The sequence below is a fragment of the Copadichromis virginalis genome, linkage group LG22 (genome assembly GCF_057382275.1).
Source record: "Copadichromis virginalis isolate Kocher_CV1m ecotype Utaka linkage group LG22, C_Virginalis_male_GT1.1, whole genome shotgun sequence".
In the NCBI taxonomy this organism is placed as follows: Eukaryota; Metazoa; Chordata; class Actinopteri; order Cichliformes; family Cichlidae; genus Copadichromis; species Copadichromis virginalis.
The window spans coordinates 30,089,169-30,108,444 of record NC_140638.1 but is presented as its reverse complement, the minus strand read 5'-3'; the positions used below and the strand labels follow the sequence as shown (position 1 = coordinate 30,108,444).

At 42.4% G+C, this 19,276-nt stretch overlaps 1 protein-coding gene across 1 annotated transcript; it reads right to left on the bottom strand.

The window, feature by feature from the left end:
- Window positions 1-2: 2 nt before the first annotated feature.
- cpsf1 (cleavage and polyadenylation specific factor 1) lies at window positions 3-18,957 on the bottom strand. Its single transcript, XM_085445092.1, has 38 exons — window positions 18,794-18,957; window positions 18,160-18,325; window positions 18,050-18,077; window positions 17,824-17,957; window positions 17,645-17,725; window positions 17,408-17,559; window positions 15,583-15,729; window positions 15,244-15,383; window positions 15,049-15,159; window positions 14,864-14,957; window positions 14,691-14,778; window positions 13,683-13,826; window positions 13,469-13,520; window positions 13,309-13,382; window positions 13,153-13,227; window positions 12,987-13,067; window positions 12,593-12,688; window positions 12,318-12,500; window positions 11,272-11,413; window positions 10,893-11,071; window positions 10,549-10,685; window positions 10,290-10,470; window positions 7,792-7,998; window positions 7,540-7,629; window positions 7,318-7,464; window positions 7,071-7,223; window positions 6,601-6,717; window positions 6,240-6,330; window positions 5,630-5,714; window positions 4,103-4,244; window positions 3,831-3,983; window positions 2,041-2,217; window positions 1,654-1,720; window positions 1,499-1,546; window positions 1,265-1,420; window positions 475-604; window positions 246-384; window positions 3-169 (listed from the first exon to the last, which is right to left on the bottom strand). The coding sequence occupies exons 2-38, from the start codon at window positions 18,301-18,303 to the stop codon at window positions 122-124; spliced, it is 4,413 nt and encodes a 1,470-aa protein (XP_085301218.1). The 5' UTR covers window positions 18,304-18,325; window positions 18,794-18,957; the 3' UTR covers window positions 3-121.
- Window positions 18,958-19,276: the final 319 nt, after the last annotated feature.

The following is a 19,276-nucleotide window of genomic DNA, read 5'->3' as shown; positions in this document are numbered from 1 at the left end:
GGTTTGTTTTTTTCCCTCTTTTATACAAAATATTCTAAGAAAACAAATCAAAGTTTCCATAACAAAAAGTCTTCTGTTCACTATAAAACAACTCAGTGAAGAAGAAGCAGGAATGTGGCGTTCAGAAATGAGCCGTTACTCTGTCGATCTCCAGAAGGTCATCCAGGATCTGCAGGGAGAAGGAAATTAAATGAGCGAAGAGCTGAGCTAACGGGAAGCTCCGGTCTGCTGTTCTGTGCACTCACGATGTCCTGAGTCGTCCCGATCTTCTTGGCCAGCTCGCTGCGCTCCATCGTGCTGAGGTACAGGTACTTGTTGAGAAGCTCTCCATCCAGGATGTTCTTCACGGGATTCTGAAGGCTCCGCCTGTCGCTGTGCAGCATTCTGGATACCATAGACAAACACGTCACTCACATCAGCATCCTGAACTGTAACGTTTCATAATTCATGTCAGAAAGCTGCAGTGCTGCTAACCTGAAGGCTTTTGGGTTCAGACCCGCGTGATGAGGCAGCATGGTGGTGAGCGCATTTTGCAACATCAGCAGACGGCGGTAAGTCTTCTCCTGCATGGGGAGGAGCAGGCCGATGCCTCCATCCAGGGTTGCTGTGGGAACATGATTAGTTCATATAGGGAACTGAAGCTTCTCATTACCATGTGATTCATACTGGTTGTGATTTGGCGATTGTGATAAGTTCACAAAATAAAATCAGCATAAATCAGTAACGACAATCGCCTCACTTTATATTGTAACGTAAAGACTCTGAGCAAGTGCTTTGGTGACAGTGGGAGGGAAAAACTCATTTTTAACAAGAACTTTTAGTTTAGTTTTAAAATACATCGTTTACAGTTTATTTTCAGTTACATCAAATTTCGTGTTTTAATTTACTTTCATATCCTCTCACCCCAACCGGTCGTAGCAGATGGCCCCGCCCCTCCCTGAGCCTGGTTCTGCTGGAGGGGAGTTTTTCCTTCCCAGTGTTGCCAAAGTGCTTGCTCATAGGGGGTCATATGAATGTTGGGTTTTCCTCTATCTATTATTGTACGATCTACTGTACAATGTAAAGCGCCTTGAGGCGACTGTTGTTGTGATTTGGCGCTACATAAATAAAACTGATATGAATTAAATTGAATATCTTTGGCTCACAGCACATTTGCAATGTTGTGACTGAATGTGATTCGGTAACATCAGCTTAGTTCAGTTAGTAAAAGGAATATTTGTTGGTATGAGTTTTGATTCTCCCGGTAAAGCCTTGTGCTACCCACCGAACCACGTGATGTGCTTGTTGTCCCAGGTTAGAGCCTTTTTGCTGCTAGCGTCCAGCGCCCCTCTGCACGGCATCCGCCAAAAAGTGTTGATGTTAGCTCCGGCGTTGAAGTCCGCTCGCCTCAGCAGGCGCATTCCTCCAAAGCTCTCTTTAGCTGCAACACACACACACGGAGCACTTAACAAGGACTGTGTAATTTTAAATTAAGTTACAAAACATCGACAGCACGTACCTTCAGGCAAATACATGTAAACATAGAGGTTCTTGTCTCGATCCGACACTGGAAGCAAGAGAACAGAAAAGCTTTGTGAGAAAACGATTTGATCATTAAAGTTTCTTTGTTGTTGTTGATTGTTTTTGTAAAATAAAGATTATTCCAGACGTTACCCAAGAATCCAAGCTGGTTGTTATCCACCATGAATTCGATGCTGTAGACTTCTAAAGGCTTTGCATCCTGTTGCCAAAACAATAAGAAAAGAGTTAAAACCCAACAGAGAAGGCTACAGGGCCCTGAATCATCCCCTGCTGCCAGAGCTGCTCTCGTCAAGATGAACCTGGCTGAAAGACATCAGTAATCACTCACAGATCTTCATCAGTACACCCTCCACTGTGTGCTGTAGCCACGGTTACTTAATCCTGATTTACACTCTCATACAGCACATCTTTCCTGACTGTTTACGACCCTGACTTCATTTGGGAATACTTGAAATGACAGATGTTTGAGTCTGGGACAGGCTCCACCCATTGAGTCGTGTCGTGGCGTTTCCTCCTCACCCTGCTGACAAGAGACAGCGTCTTGCTCTCCTCCTGGTAGCGCAGTAACGAGATGCTCTTCATCAAGTCAGCAGCCAGGATGAAATTCTTGATGCTGAACATCTGGTGGATGTAGAGCTGCGTGTCGATGAAGGCCATACCCGTCAGATCATTGTCCTTCAGGACCCACAGGAAGATCTGAAAGAGGAAGTTATACCATTTGTTTTTGCGGGCGACTCACCTCTTCGGGTGATTATCGCAGAATTTCAAAAATGAAACATTAAAGGTCATTTAAACTCCAGCGAGCATCCTGACAAAAAATTCAGTGGCTTAATAATAAGTGAGTTCAGATGAGAGGCAACCGGGCACAATCAGTCAGATTTCACTATCTGACTGATTGTGCAACATTTTCTAAAATATACAGTAGGGATGCACCGATACCGGTATCGGGTATCGGCCTCGATACCACATTTTCTAAAGTACTCGTACTCGTTAAAAGTCCCCCGATACCGGGGACCGATACCACGGTCTGAGACTTGTCTATGTTTGAGCGGCAGGTAAGGGGTTAATCACAGGCGCCGAGTGCCCGCCCCCAGGCGCCGAGTGCCCGCCCCCAGGCCCCGAGTGCCCGCCCCCAGGCCCCGGCTGCAGCTCAGAGCTGAGAGAAGGGCAGGCGAGACAAGTCAGCCATGTGGAACTATTTCAAAGTGAACGAAGACGCGAAAAGAAACAGCACGTATTACATGCTCCAGTCCCTCATTGAGCAAAAGCGAGTGCTGGGGGTGTCCGAGCATGAACTCCCTGACTATCTCACCGCTCACCAATGGGCTCTTATGGAGACGACTGTTGCCATCCTCGCCCCCTTTGAGGAACTAACTAAAAAAGTGAGCAGCTACGACGCACTAGCCTCTGATGTCATCCCAGCTGTGACTGTGCTTGTGAGACTTCTAAACAGAGAAACAGACGAGTAAATACCTCTCAGCCCCATGTAGCAGTGTGGAAAGTGAAAGGCTTTTTAGCTCAGTGTCACACATTATAGATGAAAACAGAAACAGTCTGACTGCTGATAATGCAGAAAAGCTACTTTTCTTAAAAAAAACAAAAACCCTGCCACTCACTTTTTCTCTCCTTTAAGTGAGTCATCTTAGACTTGATGTTAATACCTACCTCAGTTGCACTGACTGCCACAGTTCTATTTTGGTGGATGTTGTTAGTTTATTCAAATATTGTGCATTAAATAGCAAAGATGTTTATTAATGCCCCTTGTGTTGTCCAAAGCGGCAGAGTTTACAACAAACTGAAAAAAATACTTGAGTTGCACTGTCACTGTTTAAATTTATTTTTCATAATTATTTATTCTGTAATATGTTGCATGCAACATGCTTTTCATTTTAAATAAATGTTCTTAATTCCAAACCAGTCCCTTGTTTTTTTTTTGTTAAATTATAGGACTAAAGCTGTTACCTGTAAATTTAAATCATGTTTTTATTAAGTACTCGGTATCGGTATTGGCGAGTACTGAAATGCAAGTACTCGTACTCGTTTCCAAAAAAGTGGTATCGGTGCATCCCTAATATACAGCAATAACAAACTTTTAAAAGTACTAAATTTTAATGGTGGACAACTGATCCATTAAAGACCCTACAGTGTGACCCTTTTCACTGAGTGGGATGGTGTGTAGAGGCTGGATTAGAAAGCAGGCTAGGACTCCTCTGACCAGGTAAATGTTTGAGTACTGTTCAATAACCAGACCCAGTGTGACGGAGCACTGGTGTCGCTATATGCAGCCATGTCATGAGTGTTTTTCAGACCTTCTGGCCGATGGCTGACACCAGGTATCCGTTACAGTGACACAGAGCAGTCACCGGTCCCTTCTGCTCCTTCTCATAGAGCACTTTAAACTTGTTCTTGGTGAGGGGCTGGCCGGGCTCCGGCACCACTTCAATCACATCCAGGATCAGAATCTGAAGGTGAGACAAAATTGAAAAACAAAAAACAAATTTAATGGAAGTTAACAAAGCAGTTTTGTTACGAGGTGACATGTGGGAGGAAGAGACTAAATAATGTTTCATTTCCAGCTCACCCGGCCCCTGCAGGTGACCTCCTCCCCCTGCATCAGACACGTTCCTGCTGCGATGTAACCCTTCAGTCCAGACACAGTCTCCTGACTCCTCAGTGCCACCGTCTTCATGCACGTGACGTGTTCCCACTCCTCCAGGTCAATCCTTTATGGAGACAGACATCACAACCATTCACTCCTGTTAGCAACCATCTATCTATGATACAGCATCGTCCGGTCATAGATTATTGGGATTTATATGGCTGTATAGATTATATGTCAATATGGAGAAGGTGCTAGAAAGACTGCCAGCTCAGCAGGAAATCATCAATCAGGTACATATGGTCGAGCAGCCAGTGTGAGACGATTTTTTTCTCTGGGTGATTTTGTGACGATCGAAGCAACGCTGGGGGGGCTTTGAGTGGGGAAAAACACCCAAGTGTGCACTACGGGTGATTGATTTTTATTGTATAAATCATATACAGAGAGGGATACAAAGAACAGGGGATCTCAAACTGTGAGGTGGGTCACATTGGTGGGGCATGGAGGCCCAGGGGAAAAGCATGAGCGGAAAGTTGAATCAATATAAATTCTGAAGAGAAAATAAACATACTATATTGCACCATCAAGCAGACCTTTAGTTCACTAAAAGTCAAACCTGAACTTTTTTTTTGATAATGACTTGGGGAAAAGGAAGGTGAACTTTTTAAAGTGGGCGATTTGAGCAAAGCGAAAGAAAGCAGACCTAAAGCAGCAGCATGAAACTAAAATACTAAAACTGTTCTCCCGGGCTTAAACCAGGGAAACACTAGCTCACTAGTCTGAGTTATCTGCCTGTAACTAAGTTCTCCATCGTCCTTTGAAGAGGTCACGCTCTTATGCAAGTGAAGTGTGATCAAAGCGCTCAAAAAAGTTACATTACAGTAACTTGCAGTAAAGCAGCTGCTCTTTAGACACAGCATTTGAAGATACTTTCTGAGTGCATCTAAAACAGTTCGTTCAACTAAAAATGTTTCCTAATCTGAAGACTTTAAACTGGCAGAAAGCCTCAGCTGTCCCTGCTTCACAATAACAGATCAAATGATCCTGAATGGAAATGCACTTCAACATCAAACACAGGAATACAAAAGCTCAGTGCCCCAAAATATGCTGCTTAAGAAGACTGGGCCCGGCTTACATAATGCATCGTTCAGCTGCTGACAGAGAAGCACTCAGAGGAGCGCTAATAATAATGCAGAGTAGTTAATGAACAGGGACTTGGATAAACCACTCAATATTTTCAACTGATGAAGGTAAGCAGCCACGTGAGACTAAATTTATAGTCTACAACAACTTGGATAAATGGCCCAAGACTTTCAATTAAAGCCCACACTTCTCCCACAGTCTCCAGTGGAACAGCTCAGGGCAGGGAAAATGAGAAAATAAAACTGGCACAATCTGGGCTGGACCACTTTCTCCATGGCTGCCCAGTATCTATTAAAACGAAGCATTTCTATTGATTTCACAAACTGCACTATGGCTCTTTAAAGCAGTGCAATAAAAAGCTTTTACCGTGTGTTGGGAATGGCCTCCCAGCTCACTGGAGAGATGAGCTGGATTGAGAACTTCTCCTGCTGCGGATGAATGTAGCGTTCATCTGCAGGGGGCAAGAGGAGAAACATCAATGCTCTCTATTCACATGGAAACAAATCAGCCAAAGACAGATCAGATTTAAAAAGCTCAAATAGCCAACTAAAAGTAGTTTGTCAAATACTTCTAAATGATCCCCTGAAGTAACCGATAAATAGAACCTCCCTGTATTTAAACAGCAATTAATCTAATCTAAGGTCAAATATTCTGTATGTACTGAATCTATATTCTTTGAATAAAGGCTGTCAAGTGATCAGTGAATAACATTTTTGCTGGAAAGGCTGATCACTACTTTCATACATTGATAATATCAATACCAACGCAGGTGCTGGGACTGGATAGCTACCAGTCCAATAGCATCGATACTTTGTTTCTATCCTCTGAGTTGAACTGTGCTAAATAAACAATTATTAATATTATTTATTAAATCTCTATATAATAATCTTTTTGTGTTGACTGTCAAGTCTGTTTTATTTCTACAGCACATTTAAACAACAGAAGGTGCTTTAGAGACGGTCTCCGAAACACTGACCTCGTTCTATGACTTCGTATTCCTTCTCCTCTCCTGTCATCCTCGGAATGCGTGTGCATGGTTCTTTCACACTGGTGCACACAGCATACACCTGAAAGGAAAAAATACAAAATCCCACTAAAAAAAAGGTTCACATCAAAGACTTAATCCCTTCAAAGTCACCCTGCATTGATTTTTTTTCTTTTCCAGTAAGAAAAATTTCAAGGCCAGAAGCCTTTCATCTCCTCGATCAATATGCTTTTATTTTGCATCGTGTTATCCGAGTGGATGTGTTTGAGTCCGGGGAATGTGTTTCGCCTCAAATGTGTGTCGAGGCTTCAGCGCCTTTGGTGCTGTGAGGGCTTAGCGAGAAGAGCCTTGCCTTGGATTCCACGTGGTAGGAGACATAGTGGACGGTGCACCTCAGAGGGATTTTTCTGACTGGCCACGGGGCGTCGTAGGACAGATACGTGGGCAAAACGCTGATCCTTAGCTCGCCCTGTGAGAGAGCACACACACAGAAAAGCCTCAAGGATCTGATTTGGTTTGTTTACTTCCTGTAATGTCACTTCTGGCTTGCTTTAGTGATCTTCAAACACTTTCTCAGCTGAGACAATTAAACCTGGTGCTGTTCCAGAATAATTACGCTCCTTCCTCTGTGGTCTCTTTTCTTAACGTGTGCAAAAAAACACTGAATTTCTAAACTCTTCAGGACCTCCACGTTTATATTCATAAAGCTCTGAGGACAAAAATGTCTGCACGTCGTAATTTGTCTACCGATTTCATAATAAAAACCAGCTCAGTGCAGTCTAGTAAAGTATAACAATAAAATAAAACAAACAGTTCTTGTACCTGTTTGTTAAAGTACAGAAAACCTTTGGGGCAGTTGATATTATGGAAGGGGGAGAAAGACTCAATGGAGCCATCAATGGTCATTGGGTGAAGCCTCAACGCTCCACGAGACGTGACCAACATCCAGTGAGGAGACGGGCCGCAGATAAATACCTGGGATAGCAAAGACACAAAAAGACTCCTGGTTGCAGGGCTGTTTCTTGAATAACAAAGGTCTATAATTAGTTCTTAACAAAGGCATTCTTACTCCTGAGTATCCAGAGATGTCCTCAAAGTATCTGAACCTGGCAATCCGACCTTTCACGCCAGAATTTTCCTCGGTGGCACTGCTCTCTGCTTTCTTATCTTTCTTGAGCTTGGATTTCTTTTCCCTGAAGTTAATGTTGTGGGGTACCTGTGGAGAGTCCGGTGACACGGTTAATGAGGCGTCACCTAAGCTGACTTGATTTAATTTTATCAGTGCACACACTTTTTTGAAGCGGACTTTCAGGTTGTTTTGTGGCTGTTGTTGATCATACTGGAACGCTTCATAGATCAGAAGCTCTTGTTCAACGTGGACCTAGAAAACAATGAAAATGTAGTTGTTGTTTTTTACTATGGTTTGTTACATCTGGTGAATGATTAATATGACACAGCAGAAGTGACTGTAGAGTGTTGGGAGGTGGAGAAGAGTTTTCCAACACAACATCTGACCTTAGCACTGAAAACTGTAAAAACTCACCAGCAAATATGGTTTACTGTGATTGTTGCCAAGTGAAACCAAAGCCACTTCTTTGACTAATGGAATCTCTCCTTGACGGGTGACTTCTTCTTTTTTACCCTCCCCCTGTGTTGCCGATTGGCCAGAGGAACTGTCCACCAGCACCCTTTGGCCCACTGGGAAGTTCTTCACCAGGAACACCAAGCGCCAGTCTGGCAGCTGATAAATCTGTTCAAATAACCAGCAGTCAAAATGAGTGAATGCAGAAATAAGCCCTAATGTTCTTCTGATTCTTTACTGTACATACTGATCATGTGTTATTTTCAAGTTCAGTTTTATTGTATGTTCACACAAACTGTAACAAACTGCAAGTCAACATCCAGGAAAAAACTGGCTGTGAACCACAGATCAATCTGTTAAGTCAGCGGTCCCCAAGCCCCGGGCCTCGGACCGGTACCGGTCCATGAGTCGTTTGGTACCAGGCCACAAGAGTTGAGGCTCAGGTCTGAAATGTCTGGTTTTCAGGGTTTTTATCGGTTTTCAGCGTTATTTTGTTATTGTTTTTATCGTTAACTCGGTTTTCCTGGGTCTTTTCACGTGTGTTATGAATAAATCTTCTTTTTTTCTGTGCCAGTACTAGTTTTATTTTGTTGTATTTATTCGCGACACCTTAAAGGCCGGTCCGTGAAAATATTGTCGGGCATAAACCGGTCCGTGGCGCAAAAAGGTCGGGGACCGCTGTGTTAAGTGATTAAATAATAAGTCTCTTGTGTGTTTCTTCAAAGTCATGCTAGAGTTGTACAACTGTGTTAAGATTACAAAGTGTAGCACACCTTTAAGCTAATTTAAAATAAAATCAAGCTGTGCACTACAACACCTCAGAATTATATCATGCATCGGAAATGAGTCTCCATCAGCTCAGAGTCACAGCTCTTTGGAAACAACTGAAACTTTCCAAAAACATTGTTTACTTTGTTGTGAAAGTAGCATCTCAGACACAGTGCTGGCTGCTTTTTGTCCATCAAGTGTCACAACTACTAAACTAAAGTGAAATGTACTTTCACTGAAAACAATATACCTTCGTGCTTCGCTGCATAAAACGTATGAAATACATTACTGTTCCTCTAGTTTCTAAAGTAGCCAGCAATACCTAGAAGCTGCAGAGCATCATGTCAACTTCAAACCCTCTAAAACCTCCCTGCTTTTTAGCTTTTGATTTTTTAAGCAGCTTGCTAGCTTATTTCTTCCCCTCCAACAGCACCTGATAAATCCTTTTTCCCAGGAAAACAATGTTTGCTTGGGAGTAGAATAACACAGATCACTTTAACCAAACTAATTTGGAAATTGCTAATTATGTCTGATTTAACAGTGTGCAGTACACAGTTTCAACATACTGAAAGATCAAACACTCATATTACCAATAACAGCTTAGCTGAGGCCAAGAGTCTTTTAACTGCATAAAAATCACTGACAAAGGAAGATGCAGCCATTAGTCCAATTACCTCTCACCTCAAGAAAACCAACAGAAAGAGCAAGTTATGTAAACAATCAGAACCAACTGTGGAGGGGGGCTTTAAAAGGCTGCCCCGAAGCTGATTATTCACTGGTTTAGATGAAGACTGAACTCAGATTTCTCAATCAAACATTTCTTGATCCATGTGACAGAGTGTGATGAGATTGTGGTTAAACTAATGAGCTAAAATAAATAGCTAAAACCTGAGGTGGTTTGATATTCTCCTTTAGCGCCAATTAGGGCTTAGTGACATGGAGTTTTCTACCTTTTTCCAAAGTGTTCATACTGTTAAGAGTTCCCTCAGAAAAGTCTTGCCAGTGTTTGAAGCTCTCCCACTCTCCCTCTGTTTGTAACATGAGGAAACACTGTAAATAAAAACTTATCTTCTTCAAAGCATCCAGACGTCTTTGAGGAAAAAAAAGTGAAAAATATTCAGTCTAGTCTGTGTGACTGTGCAGTTTTATTAGTTTGAATGTACACTAAACAACTGCAGTCACAAAATAACACAAACTGACCGAGGGCGCAGTAAATGAAGTTTCTAGTGGAGTGTGACGGCTTCACTTCATTGTCTGAAGGAGCTTTCTGATGCCAGCAGAAGTGGTGAAAATGTTCTAAGATAGCAAACACTTGAAACCTTATTGATTCTTTTAGGTGTTTACAATCAGTGTGCTGCTGATTGTGTCCACAGCAGAAAATGGCTTTAGTTTGTGTGCAGGTCGGTACTGTAGGGAACGCACAGACTGTCCACAAGGACCTGATACAATCCCACTTCAGAGAAAATGAACCCTCCCCAGCTGAGTGCAGACGTTTTACCCAGTGCATTGATCATTACTTAAAAAAAAAAAAAAAAAAACATCAAAAAGAAATACACGCTTTTAAATGTGACTTTAAATTACATCTCTCTTGTGAAAGTTCTAAAAGCATCTTACGTGTTTGTTTTCCATTGTAAATAGAATAAATGGTGAATCAGCATTCAGTAGATTCCAGTAAACAACTATCACCATACCTCCATCACTCCATTCTCCCTGATGATCATGCACCAATGGGTTGGCTCTGCTTTGCTCGAGGTCGCCTCGCTCCCAGACGTTGCCGGTGCCACAAAGCTGCGGTTCATATCTTCCTTGGCAGGCGTTGCACTCGCATTCGAGTCTCCGTACAGCATTTCCTCCTCGTCATCCACTGTGTTGCTGCACACGCATTTAATAACAGTCAGCAGTGTGAAGACTGGCTGAAGGCGTCAGTGAGGAGGCGAACTGAACTCTTACCTCATGTCATGGATGATGGTCTCTGCTTCAGACTGACTCCTGATGGTGTCCTCTTTGATGGAGCAGCTCACTTTGTTTTCTGTTGTAAACATTCCGCTCACATCTCGGTAGGCGCACAGTGTGATGACACGAGATTGCTGTTAAATCAGAAACCAGTTTAACCAAGGTTAATAGTGCTGAGAACCACATAAGAGCGTTTTGCAAATCCAGTTTCCATAAGAGAAAGACCGTCATGAACGCTGCCAATATTAAAGAAGTGAAACTGAGTCGGCCAACTCTGCTGGGTGAGCCTCACTGTGGCCAGCAGGGGGGGGTGTTTGTTTTTGTGAACACCGGTCACTCACGCTGGGAATCTGTGGTTTCTGCAGTGCCAGTCGGTGCATCTTCCCCATGTACGAGTCAGACTTCAGCACAAACATGGTGACCACTCCCTCAGCAGTCATGATAACCACATATGGGTCAGCCACAGAGCAATGCACTATGGGAGAACCCAGGTCCACGGGGATGAAGTGGAGCTGTCTCACTGACAGAAAAAGAAAAAAAAATTGTTAAAGGTATCACTCAAATGATGAACCAAAACAAACACACACACTAAAGTAACGCTTTTAAAACACAACAACTTGTTTTACTTTATTTAATGAGGTTTTTGTTTAACAGCTTCCAGCTGCAATTATTCAAAGCTAAGGACAAAAGTTACAAAATAAATAAACCAACTAATTGTACCTCCTTCCAGCAGACGAAGGCCCATGGGAGAGACCTGAATGATGTACTTGTTGTCCCCAATGTTCCCAGCATACACAGTGGGTCCCTGAGTCGCAAAACCACTGGTATCCAGCTCCATGATCTCCTGACCTGTTTGAAGGATCTTCAGGAAAACGCAAAGATGCTTACATCTAACTTCAAAAGCAGAGATGAAATAATAAACAGTCTACAAGATCAAGCAGCACCTTCAGGCGCTGAAAAATAAAGCCAAACTTTGAATTCCCTCTAATAGTCACTACCACAGACTGTATATGAGGATAAACACGTCAGTTTTGATTTCCATATTTTGGAAAGCTCTGGTTTACTGCTGTTCTTATTTTAAAGCCAAAAGCCAGTTTACTTGGCTTAGAGGGGTAAGTGCTAAGCTATCAACTAACACTATCAAGCTTGGTTAGCAAGCTGCATCCATGAACTGTGCATGACACACAGATATACATGTCTACTTAATGCTAAGATCCTTTCATTGGAGTCAGTGAACTGGACCTTCGCTATGTGTGTGCTTGTGTGTGTGAATGTGTGTGTGAATGGGTGAATGACTGAATGTAGTGTAAAGCGCTTTGGGGTCCTTAGGGACATACAAATGCAGGCCATTTACCACTTGTGGTGCCTTCTGGAGCATTTGAACAGATTCGTCTAACATGTAATTTGCCTTGTTGTCCGGAACGATCTGTCCAATAAGTTTGTGCTCCAGTTTTAGTGAGTGAAGCTCTCGTTTTTTATTAGTTTGTTACTAATAAAAAGTTACCAGGTATCTGTGTGATTCACCCATACAAGTTAAATGATCATTTCATTTGAAGCGCTTGATTTCCGCTTCTAACGCTAACATTGAGGCTTCAAAAGGAGTTCAAAACTAACGAGTGGCATCACTGTAGCTACTTCCACCTTTTATATACAGTCTGTGTTCCATGTTTTAAATAATCTTTCTTGTCAAAGAAAAGCAGCAGAGTATCGGTTACAGTCTTTTACCACGACTTCAATCACAACAAAATCGATTAACATGTTTTTACCATTGTTGAATCTTCTCTGCTCAGAATGAGGAAGCCATGCTTCTTCGCATCATCCTCCATGGAAGGTTCCGTCTTCTTCTCCTCTTCCTCCTTTTCCACCTCCTCTTTGTCCTTTTCTCCCTCTTCACCATCATCACCCGTCTCAGCCTCAGCCCCATCCTCTGACTCGTCGCTTTTTGCAGCCTGTGAGAGGCGTAACAAGCATGTGAGTTTAAAAGGTGTCGCCAGCACTTATTTCCAATGTTTATTAGAGAAATAACAAAATAACACTTTACTGTTTTGTCTTCTTTGACGTCACTTGAGATCACAGTCCACATGTCGTGACAACCTGGCAACTCAAACGTAGTGACTACTTGGGGTCGGATGCTTCTCTGAGAACAGAATTTAACAAATTAACAAATGAAAGAAGGGGGAAAAAACAGACACACGATTCTACTGTTGTGACTCACACACGCTTCCCTGTGTGCGTTTTAATTATGCGCTGAGGATTGTTGTTTCTGGGGTGTTTACAGGCTACTCCGTCGATCTCTGAGGCAGCCCTGGTAGACCCAGACTTGACTTTAGCACCGTGACTGGACCTGTGGCAGACGGGCCTCGCGACCACAGGTTTTAGGACGGTGCGGTACCAGAAATCATGAATGAGAGACTGATCTAGTAAGGAGGTTTTACCTGAAGCACAGACAGGGCACCATTCTTGCCGAAGCCAGAGCAAACTACAACTTCCAGGTCAGGCTCAGGGTTGCTCTGAAACTGTGAGTGGAATAAAAAAAATTGAGCTGACAATTCATAACAGCTAACTGTAGCATTAATATAAGACTGTTTCAACTGTCTGTACCTCCTCGGACAGGAAAGCAGGTTCACCCATGGAGGCATTTGCACAAGGCCCAATGTTCAGTATGCTATCACACACCTGTGAAAGACAGAAAAAGACTCTTCCTCATCTTCTATGCACATCTACACCACAGTTAAGCTTAGCAGTTAAGCTTTTTACCTCAAAGGAGTAGGTGGCCAGCTGAGTGCCTGACTGGGCCTCACTTCCATACACTTCTATCTCATCCACCTCATCTGACAAAACAAAGAAGTCGAGTATAACACAGACTGGCAGTTCTCACACACGCTGCTATTGTGCACATGTCAAACAGGAAATGTACCGGTCCAATTGGTGGAGGATTCAACTCGCTTCTTTTTGCTTGGTGGTTCCTCCTAAAAGAAAGAAAGAAAGAAAGAAAAAAGAGACAACACGTCAAATAAAACACATCACCTTTCAAGCGCAGTGAGAAAAACTAGAAAATACTATATCTAAATTCAACGCTCAAACTAGCACCAAATCTAAGAATTGCTGTATTTAAGTTTGCACCAGCTCACTTGTTTGTCTTTGTCTTTTTCTTTGTCCTGCCTTTCTTTGCCTTCCTCCGCTGGCGTCTCCTGCAGTTTCTCTGTGTACTTCAGGAGCAGTGAGTTTCCGAGGCGGGAACCCAGGAAAAGGTATCCGGGCTCCATGGTCACCATCTAAGGAAGAAGAGTAATGTAAGGCGACAGTATAACTGGCTGCATCATTCAGGGGGTCCACAGTTACAAGCGAAGCTTTTAAGATCAATTTAAGTGTCATATTAAAGCAAATTTAAGAGCTGACATGGATGGAAAAACAAGTAATTACTCCTAAGCCTTTGGTCAAGAAATGATCATATTTCCATTTCCATAAGCTAACAAGTAGGATGGCCAGGATGACACCTAACCATTTCTAACTATTATTGTGGGTTTTCACTGTTGTATTGCAAGACATCCATCCATGCACTTCAGCTTATGCTTTTCAGGTCGCCAGTCTGTCGTGGGGCTAACACATAGACAGGAGACAACCATTCGCACTCACATTGACTCCCGCATTCACACCTATGGGCAATTTAGTGTTTCCAATTAACCTATCCCTATTAACTGCATGTCTTTGGACTGTGGGAGGAAGCCAGAGTACCCGGGGAGAACCCCAACCCTATTGCAAGACCTGCATTTTGTATTTTTAAAGATGTTAACAACCTGAAAGAGTCGGTGGAAAAAGAAAGCATTGAATGTAAACAGGACGACAGCAAACGTCAGTGTTCATCTGGTATCCATTGACCCAAGTTCAGTAATTATGATAGCCTAAACCTTTTTCACTGATGTATGTTTAAAGGTTAACAGTGGTTTGATTCTCTCCTGTTGGTATAACCCTCTGAATTAGAGCAGAGGGATAAAAAAAAGCAACGTTTGCCTGCTCAAATCCTGCTCCCTCATGTCCTCTGTGTCTGTCCACAGAAACATGACAGAACGAGTATGTTTAAGAAACAGAGCTCCTGTATCACCAGATCATCACTGCTCACAGTCAGAGGCAGGACTTACGCAGGTCGTCAGGACGCTGGCAGCAGCTTTGTCAAAGTGGAAAGCGCGCACGCTCCTCATGCCGTCAGTTATCAGTGTCAACACGTAACTGCAAAACAGCAGCAGCCAGTAAGAAATAATTTAATGTCATCAACATTTGCATGCATGCTGCTGGTAGTGTTACAATAACTCACATCTCCCCTCCTTTCAGCGAGATCACCATCTTGTCGTAAGCAATAAAGTCAGACTGACAACAGTCCAGCGTGAGCTTCACTTCATCTTGTACACCTGCACAACCGAGACATGGTATAGAGTGGTGAGCATCACAGCATACCCAGAGATACACGTACAGGCGTGGGTTTGAAATGATTAATCTTACGCAGAGGAAAGGCTGTGGTCCCATTTGTCTGAGAATTGAGCGAGACTCCGTAGGGAGGAACGCTCTGGTTCAGATAGAGCAGCGAATTCACAGCAAACACCACCACACCACCTGCAAACGTTTCAAGTGTGATCAGCACTCGCTTAATGCAAATTCATATCCAACAGAGCACTGACACGCTTCCTCAGAACTCACCGATGGGTTTGGGGACAGCCATGACCTGTGTACAATCAAAGGGCAGATTACTGAGAGACCAGATGACAGGATGAACCTTCTGCATGATGTTGAGGGAGATTGCAACAATGCTGCAAGTGTCCTGACGGACAGCCACACGCCTGGGGAAAAAAAGCATATAGGAGAAGTGACAATTCTGATAAAAGTGGCTGCTTAGAAACTCAAATTAATACCAAGTTGCCAATGCAGTGTTTCCAGATGCATACTTGACTTGGGCAGAACACCAAGCATATATTAGGCGACTCATTTTCGTATTTTTTTTTCCTTTCTCCTGACAGAACTGAATCTGTTCGCACTAACCCAGGCCATGTCTGGTTGGGCTCAAAAAGAATGAGCAACGTGGGCTCGTAGTAGCCGTGGAGGAACTTCATGTCAATGATGTTGAGGAGCTTCTCATCTAGTTCACGGACGTCAATGATGTAGCTGGGCAAGAAGCTGGATTTAGGTCTGGAGAAGAGATAAACAGACAGCGTTCGTTTGAAAACTGCAGTAACATTAAAAGAAAAAGCATGTTTAGGTAACATCAAGTAGAGAGACGTTTATGAGGATCTAACATCCTTTTCTCTATTATTCTGTTTTATATACTCATTCATCAAATTCATGATGTAAAACAAGTTCATTTTGTTTTGTAATTGAATTCAAAAACAAGTTTCATATATTCTGTTCTCATGTAAAGTCAAGCGTTTCTGTTATAAGTTTCAAGAACACGACTTGTAGCTCCTAAAAATCTGAAATACATCATCTCAAATTATTCAAACCATTTCATTTAAATTACAATTCAAATACTATGAATACAGTGCATCCCAAACTAGTTCACACAAAACCACAAACCCTCCAGAGAAGGAGTGTCATTGCTGAAAAGGCTGGCTGTTCTCAGAGTGCTGGATCAAAGCACTGTTCTGCACTGTTTGAAGAGCCTACTATGTAACATAAGAGGCTGATGTCTCCGCCCTTATTTCTGGTTGCGTGCTGGTGCATTAACTGTTAATTATCATGTGGTCGTGTCCAGGTGTTTTACATACAGTGCCCGTCACGATAGAAATAAATACAAAGTCTTCACTATTTGTGGTGGTTAGTTTTTTTTCCAGAGGCAAAAATATTTGTCCTTCAAGTTTTTCCACTTCTTTGTACAATTTCTCTCCAGGAATCTGCTGATTGTGACTCCTTATATTGATGTTGTGATTTTTATGGTTATTTTTAACAGTTTTTATCTTACTCATTTATGATTATTGATACAATATTTGCTAACAGTTGCGAGAAAGTAGCTTAAAATGCAAAGGAGGGATGGACAGCTGTGAACAGTTAATCACAGTAACTGTGGGTTGTGTCCACCTGATGTGTAGTCATGTTACGTTGTAAGTAACTGCACTGTTGCTCATTGGTCCAACTGTCCTCTTCTCAGGTGAAAGTAAAATTTCCCTTTCATTTGGAAATCAAACTTATAGAGTCATGAAGAAGAGTGCAGAGGCATGGACTCCAAGGTGTGTCAAGCCCAGTGTGACATTTCTACAGTCTGTGACAATTTGGGTGCAATGTGACCTGACAGTGTTCATGGCTGTTGGTCCGCTGTGTTTTATCAAGTGCAATGTCAACCTAACTTTCTACCAGCAAATTTTAATGCACTTCAACTTTCGACCTGCTGACAAGCTTTATGGAAATGCTGATCCTTTTCCAGCAGGACCCACCCACAGTGCCAAACCTTTGGCTGAGTAGTTTGCAGACAAAGTTACTGCCCTTAATTGACAAGCTCAGCCAAACTGAATTTCATGGAGAATTTATGGATTTTATCAAGCGACAGTTGAGAAATACTAAAATTGGAGGCAAGCTGAAGGTCACTATGAAAGCAGCCTGGGCTTTGATCACCTCTATCTGCCCCCCACTTATGCAGTAACTTGTGATAAAGCCCATGCACTGAGTGTATGAATGGACATGGTTCTCAGAAGTTTCATTTCTGTCTTTTGATTGATCCTAGCAAATAATCTAATGATTTCAGATACTGGTGTCCCTTTTTTTCTATGAACTGCATCACGCAAAGCTACTCTAGTAGAGTAAAAAAAAAAATCAAAACAACTGAGCTGGAACTGAGCGCAACAAATCAACTTTAATAATTGGATGTATAGCTTACCCTTCTCCAACGCCGCTCTCTTGTTCATCCGTTAGCGTGTCCTTTCGGAATGGCAGCACCACGAGTTTGGTGCCATAAACGAGCATTACAGCACAGCGATTCTCTGGATCTACACGGACAATGGGAATATGTACATTCTGTACAAAGCCATCCTGAAAATACAAGAACAGTTATATTCACAGTTGAGTCACTTTGACACATGAACATAAACTCAGGTTTATTTTTGTTGCTACATACTCTGAGCTCTGGCTCCTCAAAGTAATGAAGAGACAGTGTCTTAAGATCATGTGTCCCAGGATCATACTCTACCACAGACAGCTGGTGAGAGACAAAGCACAGGCAAAGGTCACTGAGAAACAATTCTAGGGGTAAACAGCATGGTTTATTTAAGCAGCACACTGCTTGCTCTATAATACCTTTGCATCTTTGAAACTCAAAAGGAGTGCATCTCTGCTGGCTCCAACAAGTTGTACACTGGCCATAGACATGATGTTCCCAAAGAGAGAAAAGGAAGCCACCTGCTCCAGCTTCTCTTTGCGAGATTTGGAATCTGCACAAGAAAAGCTGAGACTCAGCAAAACAACAAACATTTTTTTACCAACAGTAAAATTGTATTTGAATGAGATGCTTTCTTTGACATACCAGATGACTTGTCAGCCTTTGAAGTACTCTGAAATAACACAAAAAGCCCTTTCATGCTTGTGTTAAAAAAAAGGCACAAAGAAAAAGGGGAATCTTAGAGTTAAAGTTACCTCCACATCATGAATGATCCTGTAAACAAACAGTTGAGACGTTCCAGCTACGACCAGGTTCTTCTCCTTACTGGATATAAAATTGCAGTAGACAGAAAACTCCACTGAGGTCGGTGTGTGGGCTTGTCTGTACACGGCATACATGGTGGCAGGCTGCCCTCAGCATCTAACAGGTGAAAACACTCACGTCAAGACCTCTGACATCACTTCACCACTAAAACGATCGGTACACAGGTATGTGTGTATCTACGTTAAACAAAATTACCCACAAAAACTGCACAGACAGTCCGAGCGCCGTTTTATAGATTACGTCAGTGTACGCTTAAATAGGCTTCATAATGATCAAATGCTAGCTAGCTGATGACATACCCGAAAACAGCGCTACATTTTCTCTGTTTTTCAGTTATTAGCATTTATTCTGATAACTGGTTTAACTTAACCAGCGATATCCACTCGTGTTGTTAGGCTCAGCTTTAGTTTAGCTAGCTTCGAATAGCAAATGTATGGGAAAAGCCGGTTATGTTAGCTGCCTTAGCAGCACGCTAACGTTCCCATTTGTAGCTGGCATGGCATTGTAACAGGATACCGTTTTTCAAATGTTTTCACAAGCAGTGAATGTAACGCGTGGACGTACCTATGTCCGTCACGTTATCTGAGTTTGCAGCTTTATTGTTTCCTCCCTTGTTCACACTGAGCGTGACATATTTTGTGTGATACTAACTTAAGCTAGCTAACCGATAGCAAGGTTAGCTGTCGTTGTTGTGGCTGCGTTGGTCTTCTTCTTCGTGTTCTTTTTTTTTTTTGCCAACCACTCCAATGCACATTAGCGCCACCTATATTTAGCATTTTGATAGCAGCTGCTGTCTCAGAGTTACTTGTGTGTGTAAAGATCTTAAACAAATGAAGAGTAAAGGGGGCAGAGCTTATCAGTCTGTGGCGCTAAGGCTTTGTAACAGTGTCCCTCTACAATTACATTTATTTAGCTGACTCTGTGGATTCTTTAAAAGTAGCTAAAATCTTTTTTGTTTAATCAGGCTTTTTGTTGATTCTTTTACTGATTGTATTGTGTTCTGTTTTTGATTTTTTTTTAAATTACATTTTAATGGCATTTAATTTT